At 52.4% G+C, this 25601-nt stretch overlaps 1 protein-coding gene across 2 annotated transcripts in view; it reads left to right on the top strand.

Annotated features, from left to right (window-relative positions):
- The window catches only part of LOC111155728 (trafficking protein particle complex 10), a 77303-nt gene that overhangs the window by 17172 nt on the left and 34530 nt on the right, over nucleotides 1-25601 (top strand). Inside the window, exons 2-6 of one of the 2 annotated variants that reach the window (XM_022516088.1) lie at nucleotides 2604-2685; nucleotides 7533-7668; nucleotides 17128-17324; nucleotides 21383-21578; nucleotides 23412-23523. In XM_022516088.1, coding sequence (XP_022371796.1) covers nucleotides 2604-2685; nucleotides 7533-7668; nucleotides 17128-17324; nucleotides 21383-21578; nucleotides 23412-23523 — 723 coding nt within the window. Of the gene's footprint in view, nucleotides 1-2603; nucleotides 2686-6866; nucleotides 6936-7532; nucleotides 7669-17127; nucleotides 17325-21382; nucleotides 21579-23411; nucleotides 23524-25601 lie in introns of those variants that run through there. The other variant, XM_022516089.1, reaches the window with a different exon arrangement.

Raw genomic sequence — 25601 nt, forward strand, 5'->3', positions numbered from 1 at the left:
AGATGTGTCCCCTCTAGAGATGAGAACGGGGGCATGTTAGACACATGCAGGGGTGAGATGTTCATGTTAGTAGTTATGCTCTAGAGGACCCTTATTAACTATTTTGAGGAGTCCCCCTTCTTCACACACACAAAGAGGGATCTTAGTTGTTACAATAAATACTCTGACTTCAGTCTTTGAATAGGCCTCTTGAGGTGGAAAAATTAGCACGGGCGTTTTCTGCACAGGGTTCTCTGAGGCTGGGCGCATCAGCCTTGAAAGCCCCTCCTGGGCGTCTCGGGTTGTAGGATACTCCATACCAAGAGGATGCTCTGAGGATAATGATAGGTGTGCGTTCTGGAGAGTGAGGGTAGTTCTTCTTCGTTCTCAGTCGGTGGGTTAGAGAAATCTGACCTTCAAGTGTAGACTGGGGGGTGCCGTGTTTGTCCGCTGGGGCACTGTGATGAGCAGCCGAGGGGCCCAGCCCGCAAGGCTGAAGGCGGCCAGCGGGAAGCTGGAGGTTCTGAAGTCCAAGCTCAAGGCGTCCGTAGCTGGGGCTTTCCCTTCTTGCCTTGCAGACGGTGGTCTTCTCTCTGTGTCCTCTCATGAGCTAGTCACACCCCTAAAATCTCTCTGTGTCTCCACATTTTCTCTTCCGATAAAAGGGCACCGGTCAGATTGGATCAGAGCTTGAAGGCCTGAAAGACCTCATTTAATGCAGTCACCTCTTTAAAGACGTGATTTCCCGGTACAGTCACATTCAGAGCCACCAAGGGTTAGGATTCTACATGGATTGGGTGGGGGGGGCACAGCTCAGTGTATGAGGCCCTGAGGCTGAACAGTCCTATTTAAGTCCGCAGTTACTATGCTGGCTGACCTGTAATCTTTTCAGATTAAATTTAGGACACAAATTAAAGGTTTATGCCATGAGAGCGTGTCAGAAAAATTAACTTTATGGTCTCCATTTTGATGAGTTTTATTGTTCTGGTAGGGTTTTCCGAGGGAGGTACGTGGGGCACATAGGAGGCTCTCTGGAGCCTTGTGTACACGTGCGGGCCTTTGGGACAAGGACGAGGACCGGTGAACACAAGCGAAGCAGGAGGGGGCCTCATCCTGCTCCTTGGCAGAAGAGTAGTCGCTTTTGTTCATTAACCCTGGAACCTTTTAATTTTAAGGAGGCTGTGGGAATGGCCATCCAAGGTAAGACGTCCGAGGCTAATTGATTATTTTCTTATTTTAACGATTTCTAAGATGACTACCAAATAAATGAATATGATGAAAAATGATACGTTAAAACATAAAAATTTGTTTTTATTCTAACAAAAAATGTAGTACGAGTAACTCAGACTACTTCGTGGCAGGCCCGGGGTTCAAGGTGGTTTACTTGGGTTCACTCATTTGAGCTTCGCCACAGCCCAGGGTGTTCTCACTTCCACTCCCCAGGCGGCCTGGGGAGGCTCAGGACAGGTGGCGCCGCCCCCAGGCGCAGGCGCTCAGCTAGGAGATGGCGTGGCTCTGAGAAGACCCCGGCCAAGGGGCTCTCAGCGCCCGTATCCTCCCCCGGCCCCCACCTCTGACTCTGGCTGCCCAGAAGCGTCGCTGCTCTCAGCAGTGACTTGATATCCTTATGTGGTGTGGGGGAGGTCTTTATATATATATACGTATGTATGTGTGTATGTGTGTGTGTGTTTTCATGATAGCAAAATAAGCAGATGTGTTAATGGCCCACATCAATTCCCAATGATTTCTTTAAGATCAATGCAAAAGCAATTTGGATAATGGTCTTGCTTCGAGTTTGACGATCTTGCAGTGTAAGAGTTCGACTGGTCTATATTAAAAGGTTCTTCTTTAGCTTAAGTGTAATGTGGTTACCCTATCAGTTTTGGAGAGCTAATGGACTTTGCAGTCTGTTAACACCGAGATAAGAGCTGAGTTAAAAACTCACCCCTGCACTCAGAGCTGGCGTCCCCCGTGAGCGAGGGCTGTGCTCCAGACTCATTGGCCTCTCAGACCTCGTCGTCCTGGCCTGTGAAACGGGGTGGCGCTTGCCTTCCTGCGCGGTTACCGTGAGGCCTGACTCCGGGAAGGCTCGCCAGGTGTCCTGTGTGTCGTGTGCGCACACAGAGTGTCCTGTGTCCATTTTAGCTCCTTCCAGCATCTGGATGCATCGTGAGTTTATTTTGGTGAAGAAGTTCACGTTCACTTCTCAGGGTTTCCTTTTCGGCCGGACGTTTGTGGCCGTTCACGTCAAGCAGAAGGAAGCAATGGCCGTGGGTCCCACACTCAGGTGGCTGGTGGATGGGTGCCAGCTCCCTCTCTCCTTAGCTTTGTGGCCTTGAGCAGGTGCTCCGCGTCTCCCAGCCTCGTTCCCTGACCCTCGTTGTCCTCAGGGAAAATCGTGCGCACTGCACGGAGGTGTCGCGGGGTGAAGTTAGACTGTGCAGGCCAAGATCTAGGTTTTTTTGAGACGAGTTATTTAAAGGTGTGCGACAATCTTACTTTGTGATGTCATTTTACTAAATATAAAATTGTCTCAAGTTACCAAGTCAATAAATTCTAGAGCCCATTTTGCCCGTATTCACCTAAAAATGTCGTAACTGGATTTCTTTTTATTCCTATTGTAGGTGCTGGAGATCAGAACTTATTTACCTCTATTTATCCGACGCTTTCCCAGCAGCTTCCCAGAGAGCCGATGGAATGGAGAAGGTGGGGCACGTTCGTTCTTTGGCTTTATCTCCTCATGGTTTTGTAGACCTCTCTGTGAGCAAGTAAGGGGGGAAAGCTAGAGCCTGAGTTGTGAGGTGTCTTGTAAAGAAACCGAGCGGTCACATAGTCCGCGGCCTCACTTGTGAGAAGTATGTTGATTTTCTTACCGAAACATAAGGCGGTGGAAACAAGACAGTAATTCTGAGTTAAAGGCCCGCTTTTATAGGAACGACCTCTGATTCCTCATGGCACATCAGAGTATCTTTTTTTTAAAAAAAAATTATTTAAATTCAGTTTAGTTAACACACAGTGTATTATTAGTTCCAGAGATAGAGGTAAATGATTCATCAGTGGCATAGAACACCCAGTGCTCGTCACACCCCGTGCCTTCCTTAATGCCCGTCCCCCGGTTACCCCATCCCCCACCCCCTCCTCTCCAGCAACGCTGGTTTGTCTCCTTGAGTTCAGAGGCTGCAGCAGAGTGTCTTAAAGGCACAGACTCCACTTTAGAGCAGAACACATGGCCTTTACCTGCGGTCTCAGCTAGGGCTCCCCTCCCGGGCTCCTGTGCTCCTTTTTAAGGGTGAGGAAGTACGCGGAAAAATGTTATTTGTAAATTAGGGGGGACACACTGGACCAGCCATCCTGTTCATCCTTTTGCATGTGATTGTTTGTCTCATGACTTGTTCAGAGAAGTGGTCCACATTTGAATTATCCTATTGGAAAACTTACTTCTGCTAAGATGAGCTGTCATTTCTAGAAACTGTTTGGAGTTTGACTTGTTAGAACGGGGGAGTCGATTTTAGTCGAGGTGCACGCACGTCTCCGGTGGTTAGTCCTGCGCGTGTCGTCGCCTTCTTGCTGCGTCGTTTCCCTGTCCCCGCTGGGTGCAGCCCGCCACTGCGGAGAACCTCTGTGGCTTCCTGGGGGTCTGGAGGTGGGAGCCGGTTTCGTGTTTATGTCCGGCAGCATGGCAGGAGGCGTGCGGGTGATTCCTGAATTGTGCATATGGAGCAGACAGCAGGTAGGAGAACCGTTCAGCATCTGAGGAGGCTGTGCTGTCCGTGAGAGACGGCAGCCCTGCGGAGGAGTCAGTGCCCGGGGAGACGGAGCGGTCGGGAGAGGTTTCCAATACGCGGTATTTAACCCTTCAGAGAGACGAGCGAAGAGTGTGTCCATGAAATAAGACGAGGGCCTGTAGGAGACAAGGAGAGGCTGTGGATCTCGTGTGTGTTCCTCTGGTTGCCTTCCTGCACCTCCTGAGCTGGAGGAAGGGATGACGAGGCGGGAGGGTGACGCGGTGGAGACTGGACATCTTCCCTGGAGAGGGACGAGAGACGGAGGCCTCGGGAGAGGCGGCTGCGCCCGTGCTCCCCGCATTCGCCAGGGCGGCTCCTGGAGATGCAGGCAGCGATGCCAGGAGGGACAGATCTCACAGGACCACCTCTGCACCGGCCTGTGGCTCCGGCTGTGGATGGACGAGCTCAGCCCTGTGGATTCGAGGCTCCGCAGAGTGGGGAGAAGAACCGTTCTGACGGCGGCCCGTCTGGATCAGAGCAGGTGCAGCCAGGCGGCAAAGCTCTGTGCCTCTCCGGTGCTCCCCCGGCGGGACAGTTGAGGACTCATCGTGGCACAGACCGGACACCATCCTGGAGGAGACCGGCCCTGCGGTGCCTTCCTGGTTGGAGCAGGAGGCCTTCCGAGGGACACCAGCCGGAGGGAGGACCTGGTGGCTGAGGCTCGGACTCTGCGGTTGTCGGAGAGCCGGGGTGGGGGTGCGACATGGGGAGCGGCGAGTCCGGGAGCTGAGAACGTGGGAAGACCAATAGCACATCATAAAACTGTCACCAGAGTGTGCTGCCAGGCTCCAGACCCCGGTGCTGCTGCATTTAGTAGGGGGGCCACAGAGCCAGGGGGCCGGGGCACGGGTAAGAGACGGGCGGGCAGGGACGCCTGGGTGGCTCAGTTGGTTGGGCGGCTGCCTTCGGCTCGGGTCATGGTTCCGGCGTCCTGGGATCAAGTCCCATGTCGGGTTCCTTGCTTGGCGGGGAGCCTGCTTCTCCCTCTGTCTCTGCCTGCCTCTCTGCCTACTTGTGATCTCTCTCTCTCTCTCTGACAAATAAATAAATAAAATCTTTAAAAAAAAAAAAAAAAAAAAGAGACGGGCAGGCAGAGCTGAGCCTGCTGCTTCCATCATGGACGCTTGGATGTTGTGTCTGATAGGACGGCGTTTGGGGAGATACTGTGCGCTGAGTGGCGGCCGCTAGATCATGTGTCCGTCTGCGAGCTGTGTGTGAGTTCGTTTGGAACGAGGATCCCGTGAGGCCATCCCAGAGTAGTGGGGGCCCTGAGTCCGATGACAAGTGTCCCGGGAAGACACAGCCGCTCGCGGGGGAGCAGTCGCCTGGACATGGCTGCGGAGACGGGCGTGAGGGGCCCCGAGCAGAGACTGCCCGGGTTTGCCGGAGGTAGGAGGGATGAGGAGTGAGTTCTCCCGCCGACTCTCGGGGGGCCAACGCTGCGAGCGCCTTGATTTACTGTTTCTGGCCTCCGAGCGGTGAGAGAATTGATGTTTTTTCTTTCTTTTTTTTTTTTAAAGATTTTATTTATAGACAGGGATCACAAGTAGGCAGAGAGGCAGGCAGAGAGAGAGGAGGAAGCAGGCTCCCCGCCGAGCAGAGAGCCCGATGTGGGGCTTGATCCCAGGACCCTGGGATCATGACCCAAGTTGAAGGCAGAGGCTTAACCTACCCTGGGAGCCACCCAGGCACCCCAGTTAATACTGTTTTAAGCCTTTGGGTTTGTGGTAACTTGTCAGAGTAGCTCTAGGAAAACTAGTACAGGAGGGGACCAGAGGAGACTGGGGTGGGCAGCTCTGTGTGTGTGTGTGTGTGAGAGAGAGAGAGAGAGAGAGAGAATGGCCTTTTGACACTGTTTGACATGTTACAGCAGGTGCATGTGGCTGTGATCAGAATGTGCGGTTAATTGAGGAGACCCCGGACCTAAGCTCGAAGCCGAGATTGTCCTCAGTGCGGTGAATGGCTGTACGGAGGAGATCACGTTGGGGAGTGGGAAGACGGAGCTGCAAAGCCCTGCCCCCTCGCGCAGGGGACGGGGGCCCAGAGCTGCAGACGGGGGCGCAGGGACACCCCGAGATGTGGGGCACAGCCGGAAGTTTCAGAGTGGAGGACAGAGAACGGGCGACAGACAGGATCCGAGCAACGAAGGTCAGGGATTTCCCAGAGGCGAATCAGGGGCTTGCTGGTGCCCACGGAAAGTCCCGTGGACTGAAAGCAAAACGCAGCAAACCAGAGGCCATGTCAGGAAAATAAAAGGAGACCAGATCTGAGGTCCCGACAACGTGGAAGACGCAGCTGCAGAGCCGGCCCTTCTCAAAGCACTGATGGCAAATGCCTTCCAGCCTCGAGGTGCGCTGCCGCACCGCATGGGCCGAAGGGAGCGCCGAGTCCGCCCCTGCCCTGCCTGTGGGCCTGGGGCCCTGCTGAGGCTGGGCTGACGGCTTTGTCCGTCGGGGGCCTGGGAGCCATGGGGGCCCTGGGGTGCGTGACTTTTGGCCGCTCGGAGCTTCCCCTGTGTCGTCGGGAGGGGCGCTCTCACGCTGCGCTCGGTGCCTGCCATGGCCGGCAAGTGGCTGAGAAGTCAGGTGCGGTCACAAGCCTCACTGCCCTGAAACAGTGAAAGGACACAGCGCCCAGCAAGGAAAATGCTCCCAGAATTCAGAGGAAGGAAGCGGTCGCCGGCAAACAAGTCATAAAGATATTTCGCTAACTTAAGCCGTCAGTCCTTTCAAAAATTAAGTCCAACATTTTAGATGTGGGGAAGAAAGCAGAGAGGAGGAAGTGTACTTGTCTGGTTCAGGGAGAGGGTAGACACTTCCTCTGGGCTTTAAAAGAAACATTTAAGTTCATGCATGTTAAAAATAAAACTGTAACCAACAGCAGAATAGAAATAGACGGCGAAACTTTCAAACCAGCAGAGAAAAAGGATGGAAAAAAACTTGATTAGTCTCACAAAGGACAGGGGGAAAGAGCCTGAAAACAGAAAATACGCAGGTTCAAGCACCAGCGTAATCGTGTTAAATATGGCTAGTTTCAGTGTGTTAGACCCACTAGATTGGACGAAAAAAATACTAGAATCCAGCTTAGAGATGTGCCAGAGACACAGTTACTAGAAGTGGAAAATACAAGTGTGGAGGAAAGATACATGGAGGCGAACGTACGCTTTAGAAGGTAATGAAATAGCCACGCCGTAGATCAGAGGTCAGCAGCCCGGGGGCTCTCTCTGTGTCCCTCCCTTGGGGGGCCGGGGGGTCGCGGGGGGCCGAGGGCAGCGGGCTCTCTCCATGTTCCTCCCGCAGGAGGTGGCGGGCGGCTCTGTTTTGGGTCATAAAGGTGTTCGTAAAAGGATTTGTGTGGTTTAAAGCTTTCCTATCTTCAAACTGCGCTTTTGACATTTGGGAACCATTTTTTTTTATAGTGACTTAGAGATTCAGTAATTGAGATACTACTCCGAGTAATACCATTGTTCTCAGCCGTCTGTGTTGTCGCACACGGCCCCGGTTCAACAGGGTATTGCTGTGCTCGTGTCACTGAGTAATGCGAAAGTCTCAATGGGGACGGAGCTTTGACCCGTAACTACGTGCCATGCTCAGATAATGTCCGAATCCTTTTGGACAGAGTATTATCATCATAATTCAGGATTAATACCGTATATGTACTTTTGCATTCGTGGATATGATTCAATTATTGTTGGATTTCCCCCCCCTTTTCTTTCTGCGGATCCTCTGTAGTCATTTTTCTTAGTGACGTTTTAAAAATTGTTTGTAGGTCCTATGGCCGGGCTCCAAAGATGATTCACCTAGAATCTAACTTTGTTCAGTTCAAAGAGGAGCTGCTGCCCAAAGAAGGAAACAAAGCCCTGCTCACCTTCCCCTTCCTTCACGTTTACTGGACGGACTGCTGCGTAAGTATGTGCAGGGGCGAGGAAAGGACCGGAAGCATCTTGGAATAGGGTCACGAATCCCCCAGTCTAGCTTTTTGTTCAGACAACTCTAATGCTTCAGAGTGACCTTTTAATGGTCTCTGCTTGGTGCCTCTTTTTCCCCTTCCTCCGTCACATGCCCGGTGGCTTTGTCACTCCACGCTTCTGCTCTGGACCCGTGTGTCGCCTTCTGGGTAGCCACCGGGTACAACTCACCTGCTGTGTCGTGCGTTCCTGGGACCTCCCTGTGACCTCCTGCCCTCTTGGGATTGTTAGTGTTTCCTCCCACTTGGTTTTCTGAACCCCGGATGTTCACTGTCATGGTGGCCGCTCAACTTCATTCTCCCCGTGGGTCTCTGCTGGTTCATGGGCTTTCTGAGGCCGGGGACCGCCCCGCTTCCTTGCTGTCGTGCCCCCAGAGCAGGCCCTCCATGGCCAAAACGTCCAGGGACCTTACTTGTACTGTGTCGTTGTGTGTTTATGAACCCAGACAGAGGCTTGTCACTCTTGACAGAGTTCTTCTGTCGTGCGCTGAGAGACAGTGCCGGGGTCATTCCTTCCTGTCTTAGTGGTACCCGGCGTACACGGATCGTTGTGTGTCGTGATCCGCCCCGGAATCTGAGTGTGCAGAAACGGTGTGGTTTGATTTAGAGAAAGGACTGGAAGCTTAACTTACTCCTGGACCTTTCTGCCTTGGCGGATTTCGCTTTGTTCCTCTCCCAGTCGAGTCTGCCACGCGTGGTGGGCTTATACCCGCAGCGTGGCCACACATGGGGCACGTTGTTTGCCAGGGAGCTCGTCAGAGGTCAGCACCCAGGACTTTTGTCAGGGTTCAGGCACGTGGGCACCCTCTGCCTGGCTCGTATCAAAACTCTAGACTCCTGGAGGGAGAGCAGCATTTGGCAGAACCGTAGTGTTTATGCAAAGAGCTGGTGCCCAGTGAGGGCCTCTTGTCACGTGGTGGCGAGAACCCCCTCACCATTCGTGTTCCCAGGCCTCAGCCAGGGGCCCACCCCGTGGCCAGGCCCAGGCACAGCCGTCCTAGGCCTGCAGTGCTGACTGCTTCTGTCTGCGGCCCCTCGGCGGGGAGGTAAGATTTGGTGTGTGGCTGAGGTTTCTCTGGGCCACAGGCACTGTTTCCTCTTGCGGCTGAGAAGCCGTCTCGGGGGGCCACAGTAAGACCCCGAGGTTCACCTGCTCCTGGTCCAGCTTCCCTGCGTAGACGGAGCACCAGCGGTGAGTGTTCTGGCCCAGTCTTGAGAGGACGGCAGCCAGCTCCCCAACACTGCTCCGCGGGGTTCTCCTCTGGAAGGAGCCTGCGTGGCTTTCTGTGCCTTGTAACGCTTTGCCATCTGTTGTCCTTCCTGTGATCTCAGCGCGTCCCAGATTCGGAGTGAGAGTCACTTCATACCGGCCCTTGGGTCCTTTTCAGGGACTTCTCTGACTCAGGCACTGCAGGAGATCCTGGGCTCTCACGCCTGTGCCGCCCTCGTCCTGGAGTCGCCCTCCTCTTCCCAGAGCCGCCACCCCGGCGCTGCGGGCTGTGCGAGCCGCCCGCCCTTCGGGAGCCGCGCTGGAGGCCGTGTGTCTCGGGGACTGGGGCTTGACCCTGTGCCTCTGATGGGAGCCCCGGTCCCCCAGGCTCTGTGCCCTGCGCAGTGCCGGTCCGGGCTGGCCTCGGCCCTGGCTTCGGACAGCGTCACCGCGGCTGTTTCCTGCTCAGTCCCCGACCCGCACATCTGTGCTCTGTGTTGCGGCTCCTGCCCTGCGGCTGGGACAGAGCTGCGAAGGCCGCGGGGCGAACGGTCCACAGCCCCGTCTGGCAGGCCAGGCCGCCCTCGGCCCCAGGCTTTTCATGGTTTTCCCCTGGCTCTTGCACGGTTCCTTCCCCGTATGAACATCAGTAGCAAGTTCCTGAGCTCCAGACGGAATTTTCTGGGCTTTTCATCGGGACTGCGTTGAGCTTACAAATTCCCATGCACAGAGACAACGTCTTGCTGGTGTGGAGACGTTCGGACCCCAAGCGAGGGAGGCCTGTCTCTCTGTGCACGTCTGTGTCCTTCTGGAGTGTTTTAGGGCTGCGTGTCCTCATGGCAGAGTTTACGTGTTTCTGCTTAAGTTTATTTCTCTGCGTTGTCCTTGTTTCGTCGCTCATGTCCGCGTGGGGCTCTCTCTCATCTTCTCTTCCAGTTGGCTGTTGTGTTTGTGGGAAGGCTATGGGTTTCTTTTGTGTCAGCCTTGCACATTCTCTGCTCGAGTTCGTGTTATCGCCGGTTCTCTCCGCCCCAGAGTCTAGGGCTTTGCTGCGTTTCCCGTCATGTCAGCTCTTCTTTCTCTGTTCTGGGCCTCCGGTCGTCTCCTCTGTTGAACCGTGGTTAAGCGGTGGAAATGGTGGGCCTCGGTGCCTTGTGCTGGCCTCCGTGGGGCGCCCGCGGGCTGTGCCCAGCAAGGGGGCGGCGCAGGATGGGGGGAAACGTGCACGAGCTTGGGAGTGGGTCCAGCCCTTCCTGCTTCCTCAAGGATCTTTATTAGGAATACATTCTAGAATTTTGTTGGAACGCTTTTTCAGACTCTGGAGATAATTGTATGGGTTTTTCCCCACTTAAATTTACTGATACGTCGGGTTATATTAATGGGTTCTTAATAAGAACTAGACTTGCTTTCCTGTTATACATTCCACTTGGTCAAATTACTAGTTTTTAATGTGGTCTTGGTGTCTGTTCACCTAATTTAGGATTTTTTTCCATCTTGGTCACAAGTGATTGGTCTGTAACGTTTTTTGTATTGTCTGTCAGGTTCAGATGTCAATATTATATGTGCTTCATAAATATAACTTGGAAGTTTTCATTTATTTCGTATTTTTGGGGACAATTTATGCAGCCCTACAACAGTCTGGTCTCCAAGGTTTGATGGGATTCTCCTGTGAAACCATCTGGACTTGGTGCCTTCTTACAGGACAGTTCCTTGATCACTTTCTATGTCCCTTTCATGGAAATGAGTCTCTTACAGCCATCCGTCAGTTTGGCTAAACTGTATTTTTCTTAGAAATTACACATTTCAGTTAAGTTATAAAATTTAGTGTCGTGAAGGTGTGCACAGGGTCTTTTATTCACTTTTAAAATGCGCTCGTGGCAGTACTTACTTCTTTGTGTTTTTGTACTTTCCCCTTCTTCTTGGATTGAATCCGCTAATCGTAGTTTGTGGACTCTTTCTCCCCTAGGAACCAGGGTTTTTACTTCTGACGTACTGTCACCTTCATTCTTATTTCCTTCCTCTTTCTTAAGGGTTACTTTGTTCTTTTTCTATTTTTTTTTTTTTTGGAGTTGGAATACGTTTGTTTTCATTTTAAATGTAAATGATGCAGGTCTTTAGAGATAGGAATTGAAATCCCAGTGTTCATTTTTCAGCAAGTCTCTGCTCTGAGTCTGTAGTGCCCCTTTCACCCAACGGTTTAACATGAAATTTGTTTAATTTCCAGAAAGAAATTCTTTAAAATTCGTATTTTAAAATTCCTACTTTTACTGCATTGTGATTAGGATGTTGTGTGTAATACTTCTGCTTTATGGAACTTCCCTTTCCTCTGTGACCTGAGAAAGGACCAGACGTTGTGGATGTTCTGTGTGTTCCAGAACGTTCTTGCTCTGCTTTTTAGACTGTAATGCTAGATACAGAACCTAAGGGCGCCCCTACCCACCTGTTGGGTCACACATTCATATCTTAATGTTTTGTTCACTTGACCTGTCTGTGGCCCACGGTGTGTGCGAGAGTCTGTTCTTATGGTGTGTTCGTGTTCTTGTGTCGTCTGTAGTTGTGTTTCGTGTGACTAGTTCACGTATCTAATGTGCGTTGGTGTTCTGACTATTACGGCTTTTCTGGAGTGAAATAGGTCGTTTTAAAGAATGGTTTCTGAGTAGAGTGTGTCCTGTTTAGGAAGCCTTGTCTATCTGGAGGAGGTAATTGGTTTTCTCCTGTATTTCTCTCAGGAACTTTGGAATTTGTGTTTTACATTTGGATCTGTGTAGCTTCGGTTATTTCTGTGTGTGGCAGGTGGTGTGGAGCATTAAGGTCTAATTTTATAGTCTTAATTGGGTAGCACATTGGCCTAACATCATTTCATAATTGTCTCTTTTCTACTTTCTGAAAATTTCACCTTTATTTTAAACCAGTGTCATGTACACATTATGTTCTGTGATCATCGTCTCTTCTGTGCCAGGACCAGATGTGTAATTATTACATGTTTATCATATGTATTGATGTCTTTTTTTTTTTTAATTTTATTTATTTATTTGACAGAGATCACAAGTAGGCAGAGAGGCAGGCAGAGAGAGAGAGAGAGGAGGAAGCAGGCTCCCCGCTGAGCAGAGAGCCCGATGCGGGGCTCCATCCCAGGACCCTGGGATCATGACCTGAGCCGAAGACAGAGGCTTTAGCCCACTGAGCCACCCAGGCATCCCAATGTCTTTTGTTTTAAAACACATCCCTTGGCTAGTAGACGTTTTTGTCTTTCGTATAAACTTCAGCATCAGATTGTTAGGTGTACAGATACTATTTTCCAAAACCGATTGTATCTGCACATTCCAGACCCCGTGCTCTTCTCTCCATGGCAGTGACCTTCCTCCACGGAGAGGCCTGGTCAGTGTTTCCTCCAGTTGAATCCGAGTGGGCTTCTAGGAGGAGGGGGCACCATGACTTTGGAGATCAAGTCGTAAAAGGTGATACATCTTCTCCGGGGCCCTCTGGGGATGCGGGCTCTCCGAGCCCAGCCGCCGTTCTGTGAGGAAGTCGAGTGCCCACCTGCGAAGGCCGCCTGGGGCCGTGCAGCCCCGGTCAAGCAGATCCTGGCCGAGAGGCCGCCGGCAGCAGACACACCCAGTGCCGCAGCGGGTGCGGCAGGTGAGCTGTGTGCCCGGTCCTGTCTGGGCCGTAGGTTGGTGAGCAGAGTGAACGTTTCCAACCACTGCGTGTTGTAGCGGTTTGTCCCAGAGCCGTGCAGAGCAGGAATAGCCGTCGGGAAGAGAAAGGGAAAGACAGGAGGGGTTTTGATTGGGATCACCTTGAATAAGTTGGGGATTCATGTGGGGAGAATTTTAATAATCACAGATCTTCCTATTGAGGAACGTGGTCTCTCCATTCTTTACGCCTTTTTGATGCCCTTAATAATGTGCGCTTTTTACGTAGAAGTCTTGCATTTTCAGTGCTAGACAGACTTTCTGTAGACACTATGGATGAAGGTTTTTCCCCCTTAAAATTACACTTTCTAATGGGAAGCCTGTGTTTTGTTGTCGTTTTGCTTTAGTTTTGATCATTATTAAGGAAAGCAGATAATATTGGGGATTTTAGAATTAAAAGTAAAACTGCGTTAGGCTAGTAGTTGCTTCCAGGTTTCTAGGGCATGTCTGCAGCATCGCCTCCTTCCTTCAGCCCGGGCTGGGCGAGCGCACCTTCGTGTCCTTGCACTGGTCTTGTCACGGATCCGGAAGTACGGTGTTCCTGTTTTTGCTTTGAACAGTTGCGTTGTGGAGATTAGAGGTAGGAACGTGGGCCTCTGAGTCACCCCTTCCAGGGCTCTGGTTAGAGCGGTGAGAGCTGTCCCAGCGTCTGTGCGTCTGAGGCGGCCTCGACTTCTACGAAGTGTTTTGCTGGATATAGGATTGTGGACTGGCAGTTCGCTCTCTCCAGCAGGTAAAAGATGCTCCTCCAACTGTCTTGGTTTACATCGTGACCCAGGAGGAGTCTCTCGTTCTTGTCTTTGTTACTTTGTATTTAAAGTGTCCTCCCCCGTCCCCCTTCAGTGATTTATGATTTTTTTCCTTGTCACTGGCTTTGAACCATCTGTGATACGCCTTGCTGTATTTCCCTTCCTGTTTCTTGTGCCTCCCGTGTTTCAGGCTTTGTGGGTTTGTAGTTCTGGTTTAGATTCGAAACATTTTTAGTCCTTCTTTCTTCAGATACTTGTTGTGCTCCTCCTCCCTTCTTCCCCTCTCCTCTGGGGCTTCAGTTACTCACATCTTAGGCTCTGGAAGTCCCACGGCTCAGTGACACTGTGTTGCTGGCTTCTCAGTCTTTCTCTGTTTCATTTGGGTGGTTTCTGCTTCTGTGTCTTCAAGTTACCTAATGGTTTCTTCTGCAGTATCTAATCTGCTCTTAATCCCTCCCACTCAATGTATTTGGCATTTTAGACATCGTGGTTTTCATTTCCAGAAGATCCATAAGGGTTTTTACCTCCTTTTAAAAATATCTTCCACGTCTCTGCTTCATGTCAGTTTTTCCTCCGATGGAATCTTCTTGAACACTCGGAGTGTGGTCACAGTGAGTATTTTAATGGTTTTGTCACTGCTGCTATTATTTGTGTCATTACTACGTCTCTTCTGTTGATAGGATTTTCTACTCATCATGGATCGTACGTTCTTTGCCTGCCTGATAATTTTTTATGGGACGCCAAGCGCCATGAGTTTTTTCGTTCGGTGCTTATATTTTTGTGATCCTTGAGAATTTGCGCTTGGCGTCATTAAATTACTTAAGTCTGATCATTTTGGGTATCACTTTTATGATCTGTGGATCTGAATCTGTGGTCAATCCGAGACTAATTATCCCTTCCTTCCTGAGGTCTCCACCCAGTGCTCTGGGGATTTGGAGGTTTCCAGCCTCCCCCGATCCCAGCCTGTGTGGGTATTGAGTCCTGTCTGGGTGGGTCTCTGCCTGGCTTTGGGTCTTACACTTGTGGGCCGGTCAGCCCCCTCCTGAGCACTCCAGGGCACCCTCTGAGCTCTGACCTCTGGTGAAGTCAACTGTCCTTGGCTCCCAGGGCCCTGTGCTCTGTCTGCTCCGTGCAGGGGACCTGCCAGGCGTGACCTCAGTGCCCCTTGCGGCACTGTGGGCTGGGAGCTCCAAGCAGTCGTCGGCCCCTTGCAGGCTCTCCTCACCCACTTCTGTGTTTTGGGTGCTTCAGATGGTCATGTCCGTCCACCACCTGCCTCGGCTGTCGCCACACAGGAGGCAGCCGCCCTGTTTGTGGGTCCATGTCGGTATTATACGCCCCCTGACTTCTGGTTTGGGGAGCGTAATCCTTTCCTACCAGCATTGATTTCAATGCTCATATTGTCCAGATTTGGCATCTATGACCCTTTGACGTGTCCTCCTTTTCTGAGCTCTCCTTGACATGAGACGGGCCAGGTCAACCTGTCCTTGCTCTGCCTGAGCCCTGGGAGCGCAGGTTTGTATTAGTGCGGGATCGTGTGAGAACCCAGCCCCAGAGTAGATGTGTTTTTGGTTCCGGCCGTGCGGCAGCGCAGCTGGGGAGTCCGTGTGCTGTCCGCCCATGCACATTTACGTTTATTTCTGCTCTAGGTGTCTGTGCAAATGCACACACACATCACACAGTCCGATTCCAGTCCCTGCACCACAGGGAGGCTCTCGTGTCCTCCTGGTCCACCTTTGTGACTTGCTTCTCCATGGAGAAGAGACGTTCACTGTGCTCTGTAGGTCTGCGGTCAGGGACCCTTCTGTCACTGCTGTCGCGCTGCCCTGCCCCCAGCTCGGTGCCCCCTCCCTGCCTCGGGGCTCCACATTGGATCACTTCCCTCCTTACCTCGGCTGAACCACAACACCCCAGAGAAGGTCACCCCAGCAGGGAGGCCCTCTTTGCCCCTCTCGGCCTCTGAAACCTCATGCCAGCCCCCCAGTCCTTCATCCTCTCACTTGGCGGTTCCACACCTTGTGTCGTGATGCCCTTCTTGCCCTGTGTGGCTCTGGTGCCCAGGCAGGGCCACTCCCCGCCTTGGTGCCCTCCTCATCGCTGCCTGTGGGCACCTTCTGACCTCCCTTGCCGCTGGCTGTGTTTCCTGGAGACGCGTACCCTCAGCCCCACCGGCTCAGCTTGGGCTCTTCTCAAGAGTCACTGGGTCTCTGGTAACGTCCATGGTTTTGTCACTGTCGCGTGAGGGCCTACGTGACATGCTGCTCACCTCACCAGAACTTGGGGGACTCTGCCTTGCTGTTGCTCTGCCAGGTCTCTGCCGCAATCAGAGCGTTCCCAAGAGGGGGGCTGGTGTCCGCTCGGGGTGGCAGCCTCTCCCTGGCTTGGAGAGCTGGGAGCCGGGGCTGGGGCCCGGCAGAGGGTGCTTGGCACCAGCACTGGGGCTGGCCTTCTGGGGCTTCTCTGCTCCTTCGGGCTCCCTGACCCTGGGCCCTGTGGTGTGATTTTAAAGACCCCGCTGTGGTCTGTGGCCTCTGGTTTCACTCTGTAGGCCTGACGCACGTGGGCCCCAGAGCCCCACAGAGCGGTGGTGTGGGGAGGTAGAGGCAGCCCGTACAGAGGGGGCAGCTCACAGGAAATCCGTCTTCACAAGGTGGTTTCCCCTTGTTTTTTCAGCAGAAGATCTTTCCAGGTTTTATTTTTATTTTATATATGTGTGTGTGTGTATATACACACACACACATATATATACTTATTTTTAAATTTAAACTGAGGATATAGCAGTTTTAAAAATCAGACTAAAAATTAAAAGTACTCACTTCTGGAACTCTTCACTTACCAATTAAACCGCAGGAGGGACTGGGCATGGAATTGGAGATTTCTCATTCGTGGATTGATCCCATTAGCATGTTCAAGAGGGACTAAAAAATCCAGAGAAAACATGGGCAGGATAACAAGGAATCTTTCTATTAAAAAAGGGGGGGGTATACATATTTAAACAGTAGCTATAAATGATAGTTTGCAAAGGTTTTTAAATGCCTGATTTGGGTATGAATTAAGTATCTTGGTTTTAGATTTTCATTCCAGATCTGCTAAGTAGATTATCCTGGAGCATAAGGGCAGTTGTCCACGGTGGCCAATAGCAGGGAGATGCTGTCTTCCCACTTCTTTCTGGGTGGTCGGAGGCAGGCTCATGGGCTTTTGTACAGGCTGCTGTGTGGGACGCTGAGTCCGAAGTGGCATTGACTTTTGAGGATCAGGATGGTTCCCCCTTCAGCCCTTGTGGATTACAGCAACTCCCCAGAAGCCCTAGCTTGTGCTCTTTCCTTGCCCCTGTTGTGGTCTGCGAGTGGCCCTCGCGTCAGAGTGGTTCTGCGGGGCCGCGGAGGACCCTGCCCAGGGGTAGCCTGGGCTTCCTGCAGAGGTGCGGCCTCGCCCCGTGCCCGTGCCTGGCTGCGGTTAACGTGGTTCTTGGGCACGAGGCCTCTGGCCGAGCAGACCTGGGTTTTCCAGTCCCAGCTTGCCCAGCGGACTCTGTTGCTGTGGCCAGTTTACCGAGCTCGCTGTCAGTCTCCTCCTCTATGACATGGGAGCTGTCTTGCCTCCGTGCCACCGGGCCTGCCCAGAGTGCCCCCAGCGCCCCGCGCCAAAGTGCTGTGGCTGATGTATTCTCTGTTAGACACATTGCGCTGTTAGATGGAAGGGCATTCATTAACTTTCCTTCACGGTGACTTATTTATTTTTAGGATACTGAAGTGTATAAAGCTACAGTCAAAGACGACCTTACCAAGTGGCAGAATATTCTGAAAGCTCATAGCTCTGTGGACTGGCTCATAGTGGTCGTTGAAAATGATGCCAAGAAAAAAAACAAAACCAACATCCTTCCCCGAACTTCCATTGTGGACAAAATAAGGAATGATTTTTGTAATAAACAGAGTGACAGGTAAGTGTATCTTTATCTTTACCGCACTCGCTGCTCCCTGGGCGCTGGGCCTTTCTGCCCTCTGCGTGGGAGCTCAGCCTCTGTGAGCGGTGGTGGCGGGCCTGACGCTCCAGCTCGGGGGCTGCAGGGTGCTGGAGAGAGGCCGGGTGCCCTGCTCTGGCGGGTGACGTGCTGTCCATCCTAACGCCCCCCAAGCCCCATGCGCTGCCTGGGTGACCGCGGCGGGAGAGACCGCACGGTGGGTGCCCCCTTGAGGAGCCGGCGTGCACGTCCATGTAGCTGGGGCTTTGGGAAGTCCCGTGGCCCTTGTCTGCAGCAGGGCTCCCCACACGCCTTTAGTGAGGGGGCCCCGTGTTGTCCTCGGTCACCTTAACGCATCTTACGAGTTCCTCAGAACAAGAATTCCAAAGTGCTGATTTCATCTTCAGAATCTATAAGAGGGAGCCCCGAAGCTTGGGTGGCTGCGTTATTGCACACCTTCCTTTCCCCTTGCTTCTCTGTGGGGCCCTGTTCTGTCTTCCAGGGAGCTCCCTGCCATGTCAGCAGTTCTGGGCCTCGCCATGCACACGGCAGTCTTCCTGGTGCCTGGGGCTTTAGTCTGTAGGCCCTAGGCCAGTGCCTTGACTCCCCCGGGGCCTGGGGTGCAGCGCTCAGCCTGGTCCCCGCTCTGGTCCAGTTGGCCTCCCGGAGAGACGGGGCACGGTTTCACCCCCGCTCCCCACACCTGTGGCATCCTGGTGGCCGGTGCTGAGTGTGACCAGGGACGGCAGCAGGGGGTGAGGCTACGAGGCAAAGGGCACCTTGGAGCTCGTGGGAAGGGCGTGGGCAGAGCCCCAGGTGTGCGGCCGGGAGAGCCGCCGGCGCTGTGACCGTGTCCTGTGTCAGGCCACCCAGTAAGCTGACAGTTCTTCTGTTGAAGGAGCCTTCCTGGGCTTCCTTTCCACGTTCCACACGGTTCTGGATCCAGAGTCATGTTCGAACTTGCTTTCTTTATATAAAGCATAATGTGAGCCTATATAAAACATAATAAATATGAGATTGTTGAGTTTCTGGTTTATCCTCAAGGAATTTCATGCCATTTGGACTTGGGGGGACTTTTTCCTAAGGCCTGTTATTCATAAAGGAGTTACCACAAAGGAATCTGTTTACATTTCAGCAAGTTGCCCCGTGACCAAGTGTCCTACCCTGTGTGGTTCGGGTGTGCCGGCACACTTGTTCTGAAAGGAGGAGGAGCAGGCCGCGGTGGGGGGGGGTGGAGGTGGCCAGCGGGGGGCCGCGGGGGACGGGGCACGCTGACTGACGGCCTCCGTCTCATTTCTGTGGGATTTTACTAAGTATGTAAATGGGTACTAATGGGGCATATTAGTCTAAACCTGTGACATGTTCAGATTAGAGGATTTTTTTTCGCAGTACCCGTTGATTTTTTTTAAGTCTGCGTTACCATTTTATCTGATTGCTTAAGGTATGTTCCTGCTGAGCCCACTGAAATCTAGCTTGTTTTTATGACTCTTCCTTTATACGTGGAATCTAACTTACCAAGTTTTTAAACATTTCATCTCAGTCTACAAACATGCCTTCCAGCATTTGGATTTTCATTAATTTGCAAGCTACCTTTAACATACCTGTACTTTATTTTTTAAAGTAAAGAGCTGGGTCAGGTTTTCATACGTACGAATTTGATAACCTCTGTACTGACAGTTGTCTGATTGATTAGCCAGTGTGATTTCCGGCCTTTGGAAACATTGGCGTACTTGGCCCTGTGGCAGCCTGCTGTCTTCTTTATCGTTTGTGGTTAGAAGCACTGCGTGTTCATGATAGGATTGTTAGAAGAAGGCAGTAAGCCAAATGAAACTAGATCTTAACTGTTCATATTTGGTACTTATTTGTCAAACTTTTTCTCTTTACGCACACACAGGTCCACGGAGCGTGTGTGCCCACAACGTACTGTGTGGCATGTTTTGTACTTGCTTTGCACCTAATACGTTAAAAAATGTTCCCATGACCAATGGATGTGTTTCTCCGCCATTACCATCAATGAGTGTGTGACAGTCCCTAGTGGTGACGCCCTAGCTGTTTACCCCGTCCTCTGCTGGACAACACGTCACCGCTGAGGATGAACGGTGTCGTAAACATCTTTCGAACTTGGATGTTGTGTACATCCATCGTTCTTCCCTTAGATCCATCCCTAAAAGGAAGATTGCTTGGCTGAAGGTTTTGTGCACTTTTCAGGCTTTTAGTGAGTGTTGCTGTCCATGTTGTACCTGACCCGTGAGCTGCCGGTGTGAGCGGCGGTCCCCTGACTGGCGGGGACCAGCCCCTGCGAGCGGCTGCCCTGGGCGCCAGGCCGCCAGTGCACTCTGAGGGGGCCCTTCTCCACACTGGGCGCCCCCTAGTCTGAGCAGCTCTTTTGGGCTCGCCTTTCCGAGTGAACCGTCCAAACTTAATGCGAATTTCTGAAGCATAGTTCTTTTTCGTTATAGAAAGGTCTAGAAACAGTGAAAGTTGAAGGGCACAATAAAGGGCTGGAGAACTTAATCTGTGGTAAGCACCAGTTCACGGGACACAGAGACTGTCTCTGGTTGGGGTTCGTGGCTGTTTCCCCCCCTTCCACCGTCTGGTTTCAGGGGAGAATTCTGGGATAAACGCCGATGGTTCACAGCCTTGAGAAGGGCTTAAGGATACAAGGCTGACCGGACAGACTCCAGCAGACCCTGTAGTGAGTAAACGCTTGTTAGTCATCCGGGGCTATAGCAGTGAGCTGGTGGGATCCCTCTGTTTTCAGGGGAAGAACCAGCACTGTGGGGTGGGATGTCTGGAATTACATTTTTTAGATCATCTTCTTGGTACTGATTATTCCTGGCGGATCGTCCAGACTCTAGCGACATCACATTTTTTTCTGCTGATTTGTAACTCTGGAGACTGAGCCCTTCCCTCAAAGGGCCTGATGCGCTAACGAGACTTAGAATCTGCCCATTTGCTCCTTCTAGTGATTAAGGCGACGCACTCACTGAGGAAAGATATGGAAGCTTATAGCACCAGTATTTTAAAATTATTTATGAGTCCATGTTTAATCATTTTCTCTGTAAATTATTACTATCAAGGATAAAGAGATCTAGCTTTTCCAGTGTGTTAGATGGACACATTGTTTCTTCCAAATTTATTGGAAATTGGTAATTTTATGCCTTTGATGTTTCCACACCACGGATGGTCTCCCTCCCCCCTTTTTAAGCAGCCTCCGTGCCCAACTTGGGGCTCAAACTCACCACCCCGAGCTCGAGTTGCGCGCTTTGCTGACGGAGCCGGCCAGCCGCCCTCTTTTTGTAGTGAAATTGTATCATATCCACATGTTATAGTCTTTAAGCTTCATTTATGAATTCTTTGTGGGCCCTGCCCATGTGCTCAGGATCTCGGGTCTGGGGAGAGAGGGACCCACAGAGAGGACGTGTTTGTAGCCTGACGCTTGCTGGTGGGAGTGTGATCACACTGGGGCCCAGGGGCCGAGCTGCGGGGGCCAGGTTCCAGGAGGACATGTGTCAGCCGAGCTTTGGAGGGATGAGTAGGAACAGGCTAGATGAAGAGAGGAGAGCCCGAGAAGTTGGGTGGGCTCAGCCAGGTACAGCAGGAGCAGAGCAGACAGCGAGGCTGGGTCCATTCTGTGCTGACCCTCCTGAGCCGTGCCCGTAACTGAGCTCTTCTGTCCTGTCAGCTTCCGGGAGCCAGAGCGGTGTTTGAGGCGGGCAGCCCACGTGCGGTTTGGGGACTGCTGGTGACGTCACCTTGCTCTCCCGGGAGCCCTGGAGGCCGGGTCTGAGACCGATTCGTCCTCCATCTCTCCCAGCCGCCCTTCTGCGGTGCTGACGGCGCGTGGGGCATTAAGCCAGCTTCTGATGCAGCCTCTTCCGAATCTGGTTCTTACCGTCCGCCTGATGTCTGTCTCCAGCCAGGGGAGGAAGGAAGTGGGGGAGGACGGCGGTTGGCACCGCAGGGAAATAGTAGCAGTTGGACCACGTGCTGTGCTTGGACAGTATTTTCCAGACAGTCCGTTTGTGTCTCCACAGGTGTGTCGTGCTCTCCGACCCCCTGAAGGACTCTTCTCGAACTCAGGAATCCTGGAATGCCTTCCTGACAAAACTCAGGACTTCGCTTCTTATGTCTTTTACCAAAAACCTCGGCAAGTTTGAGGATGACATGAGGACCTTGAGGGAGAAGAGGACGGAGCCAGGCTGGAGCTTCTGTGACTATTTCATGGTCCAGGTGCGTGGCGGAGGGTAGAATGGGACCGCGTCCTGTTCCTGCTCCTGTCTTGGTCAGTGAGGTGGGTGTTCGGTGGTAATTCTTACTGGTGTAGTTTTTTAAAACCCAAGGGACAGGACACAGTCGCCGACAGACGTTTCCGTCTGCGGGCTCTCGAGTGGGTCGGAGGTGGTCCCCCCCCCGGGTGCCCCTCGCTGCTGTCAGCTCTCTCGCGGCCCCCGAGCTCGGCTTCTGGCCTGCTGTGAGAGGGCCATGGCCTCAGAGTAGTGTGGGTTTTGCTGACTTGTGGGGCCTTCTGGGGTCTCCACCGTGGAGGTGGCCGGGGCCGAGGAGTGCTGGCAGCGGCGACAGTCCTGAGGACGGCGGCGCCTGCCCCAGCACGACACCGGCAGTAGGCCGTGACTCCCCAGCAGCATGTATCGCCCCCGTTGTCTTGTTTCATAGTCACGGGTTCCAATAAAGGACAGTCGTAAGCTACTTCCTAGGGGACCTTGCTGACACTGCAAAGGGTGACAGGAACGTTGCCGTTAGGTTTCCTTCTTATTGTTCACCATATTTTGACAGAAGAAAAACCCTGATTTTCGTATTTAAATTCCACCTGTGTGTAAATTACTGAAGAAATAATGCACTTTGAACAAATAAAGACCCATTTTGATTAGAAATTCTGGTGCTTATCTCTGACTCTGTTGCTTATGTCTTAGTGGTATCTTGGCGACGTGTGCACATAAGGGAGTCGCACCCGTCGGCTATTCACTGTGGGACTGACCCGTGACAGACCTTTCGGATGGCCCCGTCCCTTCACCCTTCAGGCTCATTCAACTTGGTTCCTAAGAGCTACAGACAAGGACAGGGGAATCCAAGTGAACGCAGTGGTGGGGGTGGGAATCTGAGAAATGGAGATGTGCGTGTGTGAGGGTTACACGTGCATGTGTTTCTTCGCTCTGTCCTCTGACTGGGCCAGGAAGGAATGACTTCTCAGTCCTGTAAGCTCACGGAGTGCCAAGATCTTGGTTTCTAAACTCCATTCTTTTTTTTTTTCTTCCTATTTGAGAGACCACACGAGCAGGGTAGGGGGATGGAGGCAGAGGGAGAGAGAGAGACAGACTCCCCACTGAGCAGGGAGCCCGATGTGGGGCTCCATCCCAGGACCCTGGGATTGTGACCTGAGCCGAAGGCAGACACTTAACCTACGGAGCCCTCCAGGCACCTCTAAACCCCATCCTTAATAATGAGTGCCAGGGATCTTTCTAGAAGTGATTGATTCCAGGGCTGGGGTGGGGAAAATAGAAGATGGACCAGGAATAAAACTCCCCGGAAAATTAAGGAAGATGGAAGATGGAGGTCCATCAAAAGGATGTTGGCACCACCCAAAGGAGGCTCCTAATGGCCAAGCTGGAACAGTTTGTATAACAAAATAACGATAGAGCTGGATTTTAGCCCATGGAGCACAATTCACATCTGCGAGCCCTCGTACTCGACATGGCTGGTTAGATCAGTAGACGGAGAAGGTTCCCCTCTTGCACATAGATGCGTGCTAGTTAGCAAGGGCCGTGCCAGCGACAGAGGGTGCCTGCTCGTGTCCCTGCTGCTCGGGGGCCGTGGATGGTTCCAGGGCTCACGGTGGCCTGTTCCTACCTCCCTCCGGGCTCCCCTTTGGGCATTTGTCACTGCTAACACCGTGGAGTCACGGAATTGAGGTTTCCTGTGTGGAATGAGTGAAGTGTTACTTTCAGTGCTGCTGTTCCTCCGTTGTCATCTTTAAGAGCAGCATATCATTTCAAAAAGTTGACTGATGTGTTTGCTTTCTAAAAAAACTTCTGTTTGGGGGACCAGGAAGAACTTGCCTTCGTATTCGAGATGCTGCAGCAGTTTGAGGACGCCCTGGTACAGTACGACGAGCTGGACGCCCTGTTCTCCCAGTATGTCGTCAACTTCGGCGCTGGCGGTGAGTAGCGCGCCGGACGCGGACCCTCTTCTAGAAGCAGATCCGCTTTCACGTGGTCTCGAAGCTGCCGTGATTTGCTTGGCTAACGATTACATCACTTTCATGGCTTTGTGCCAGGGCTATAGGATATAGCCTCGCGGCTCAAGTAGAAGCGTGGCGAGAGCTCAGAGCTAGTCGTTTTCACCGTTACAGGCGTTTGAAGCAGGAAGAGCATTTTCGAAGAAGGTGTCATTCGGGTACAAAGAGTCTTTTGTACTACACGCAGCTGGCTAGCTATGCGTCCGCCTCTGGGCCTCCTTGCTAGTAAGAGTAGGAGTCTCGTGCCTCCGTTGAGGGCTGTCTTTGGAACATGTGAGGCTCACGGCGGAGTTCTAAATGGCACCGTCGTCGTGGGCGTTCATCTTCCTTTTACAACTTCACAGTCTCATCTTAGAAGTACAGAAGTAGCACAGGGAAGCCCTACGCAGAGAAAGAATTCATCATCATTGTTCGCAGGGTGTTTTGGGTGATGCCTGATTTGATGGACGTGGCGTCCTCTCCTGTAGACGTCTGTCTGTAGCTCACTGTTCGTACCGACAGCCCGTCGTGGCGTCGTTCCCTCTTAACAGATCAGGGCTTCAGGTGCTTTCGCTTGTAGCTGCATCGTGTTTCCTGGTGTGGATTCCTTAGGGTTAATCCGGCCACCCCTTGCTGCTGGACGTTCGGGAGTTTCCATTCTGACCGCCACCACAGTGCGGAAAGAGACGTCTTTGTGGGGTGATCTTTCTGAGAGGGCCCTGCTACGGCCTGTGAAGAAAGGAGTGATTTCAGGGAACCGTAGTGTCTGCTAGAAGACCCGTAGGAGGGTGAGGCACTGGGACAGTCAGCTTGGGCTCCGTCTTTGTTTTAGAAATGATAGAGATGAGGACGAACGACTCCGATTGGTTTTCTCTCCAGACCAGTTTCTAGGAAGTTCAGATTTGCATCTCTTACTTTGCAGAGGCACGAATGTAGGCATAACCAGGGCAAAGTATTTACTAATTAAACTTGAAAAATGTGAGAAGGGGTGAAATTATATTTTGCATCTCCATACTATAACGTGTTTAGATGTCTTACATGTTTCTTACATCATATTTTGCATAATTTCTTTGTTCTTTCGGTTTTAACATCTGGGACAAATGAGAATGCAAAGGTAAGCTGGACCCACTCTTAGCAGGTGGATGCTAAGATCGTTTTTGTGCTCCTTTAACGGATGCTTAGTGAGAGTCCCGGTTGACCAGGTGCTGTTCTGAATGTAGTAGGTAACAAAACAAGGCCCCTTCCTTCTTGGAGCGTGTGTGAAGGGGACACAGGTGTAGGGAAAAAAGGAAACTTCACGTCCGGTCGTCGTAATGAGTGTAGGCCTCAGAAGGCGTTGCGGGTGCAGGGCAGAGTGTGGTGGAAGGTGCTGGGCGGTCTTAGTGTGGTCTGGGAGGCTCTCTGAGGAGGTGGCATTGACACAGAGGCCTGAGTGAAATGGGAGAGGGAGCCCGGAGAACGCTGGGCGGAGGGCCCGAGGAGGGGCTGCCGGCGGAGGTGCCGTGAGCGCTGGGGTGGGCGCCCCCGGGTGTGGCCTTGAGCGGCTCCGAGTGCAAGTCCCAGTCAGCAGGCGCTGTTAGCCCCGGAGTGTTCGGCGGCGTCACTGTGCCAATACCGGGTTGCTTCCTGGTGGCGGTGCGGCGTGAGGGGCGCGACAGCTGTCTTTTGGGGTGGGAGAAGTAGACTCAGTTTTTGCCCTGTGGCTCGAGTGACTCGTTCCCATGGGCTCTTACACTTACTTTAAGGCCATGTTTGAGTCTGGGGCTGTAAGTTCGAATCGGGGAGCCTCGCTGGAAATTTTTGATGAGCAGGAATGTTCCCCTTCTGCTCCTGCTACTACTTCTTCCTTGTGCCTGCTGTCCTTTTCTCCAGGAGATGATTCAGGTAGCTGACAGGGCTGAGACAGAGATAGGTGTGAGGCTTCCGTAGGGAGGGAGAAGGGAAGGGCGAGGTAGACTAGCGCGCTCCCGTGAACGGACTGCGCTCTGGCACCCAGGCAGAAGCAGCTGGCCCAGTGCGCT

Source organism: Enhydra lutris, unplaced genomic scaffold (genome assembly GCF_002288905.1).
Source record: "Enhydra lutris kenyoni isolate GAN:26980312 unplaced genomic scaffold, ASM228890v2 scaffoldscaffold43, whole genome shotgun sequence".
NCBI classification, from domain to species: domain Eukaryota; kingdom Metazoa; phylum Chordata; class Mammalia; order Carnivora; family Mustelidae; genus Enhydra; species Enhydra lutris.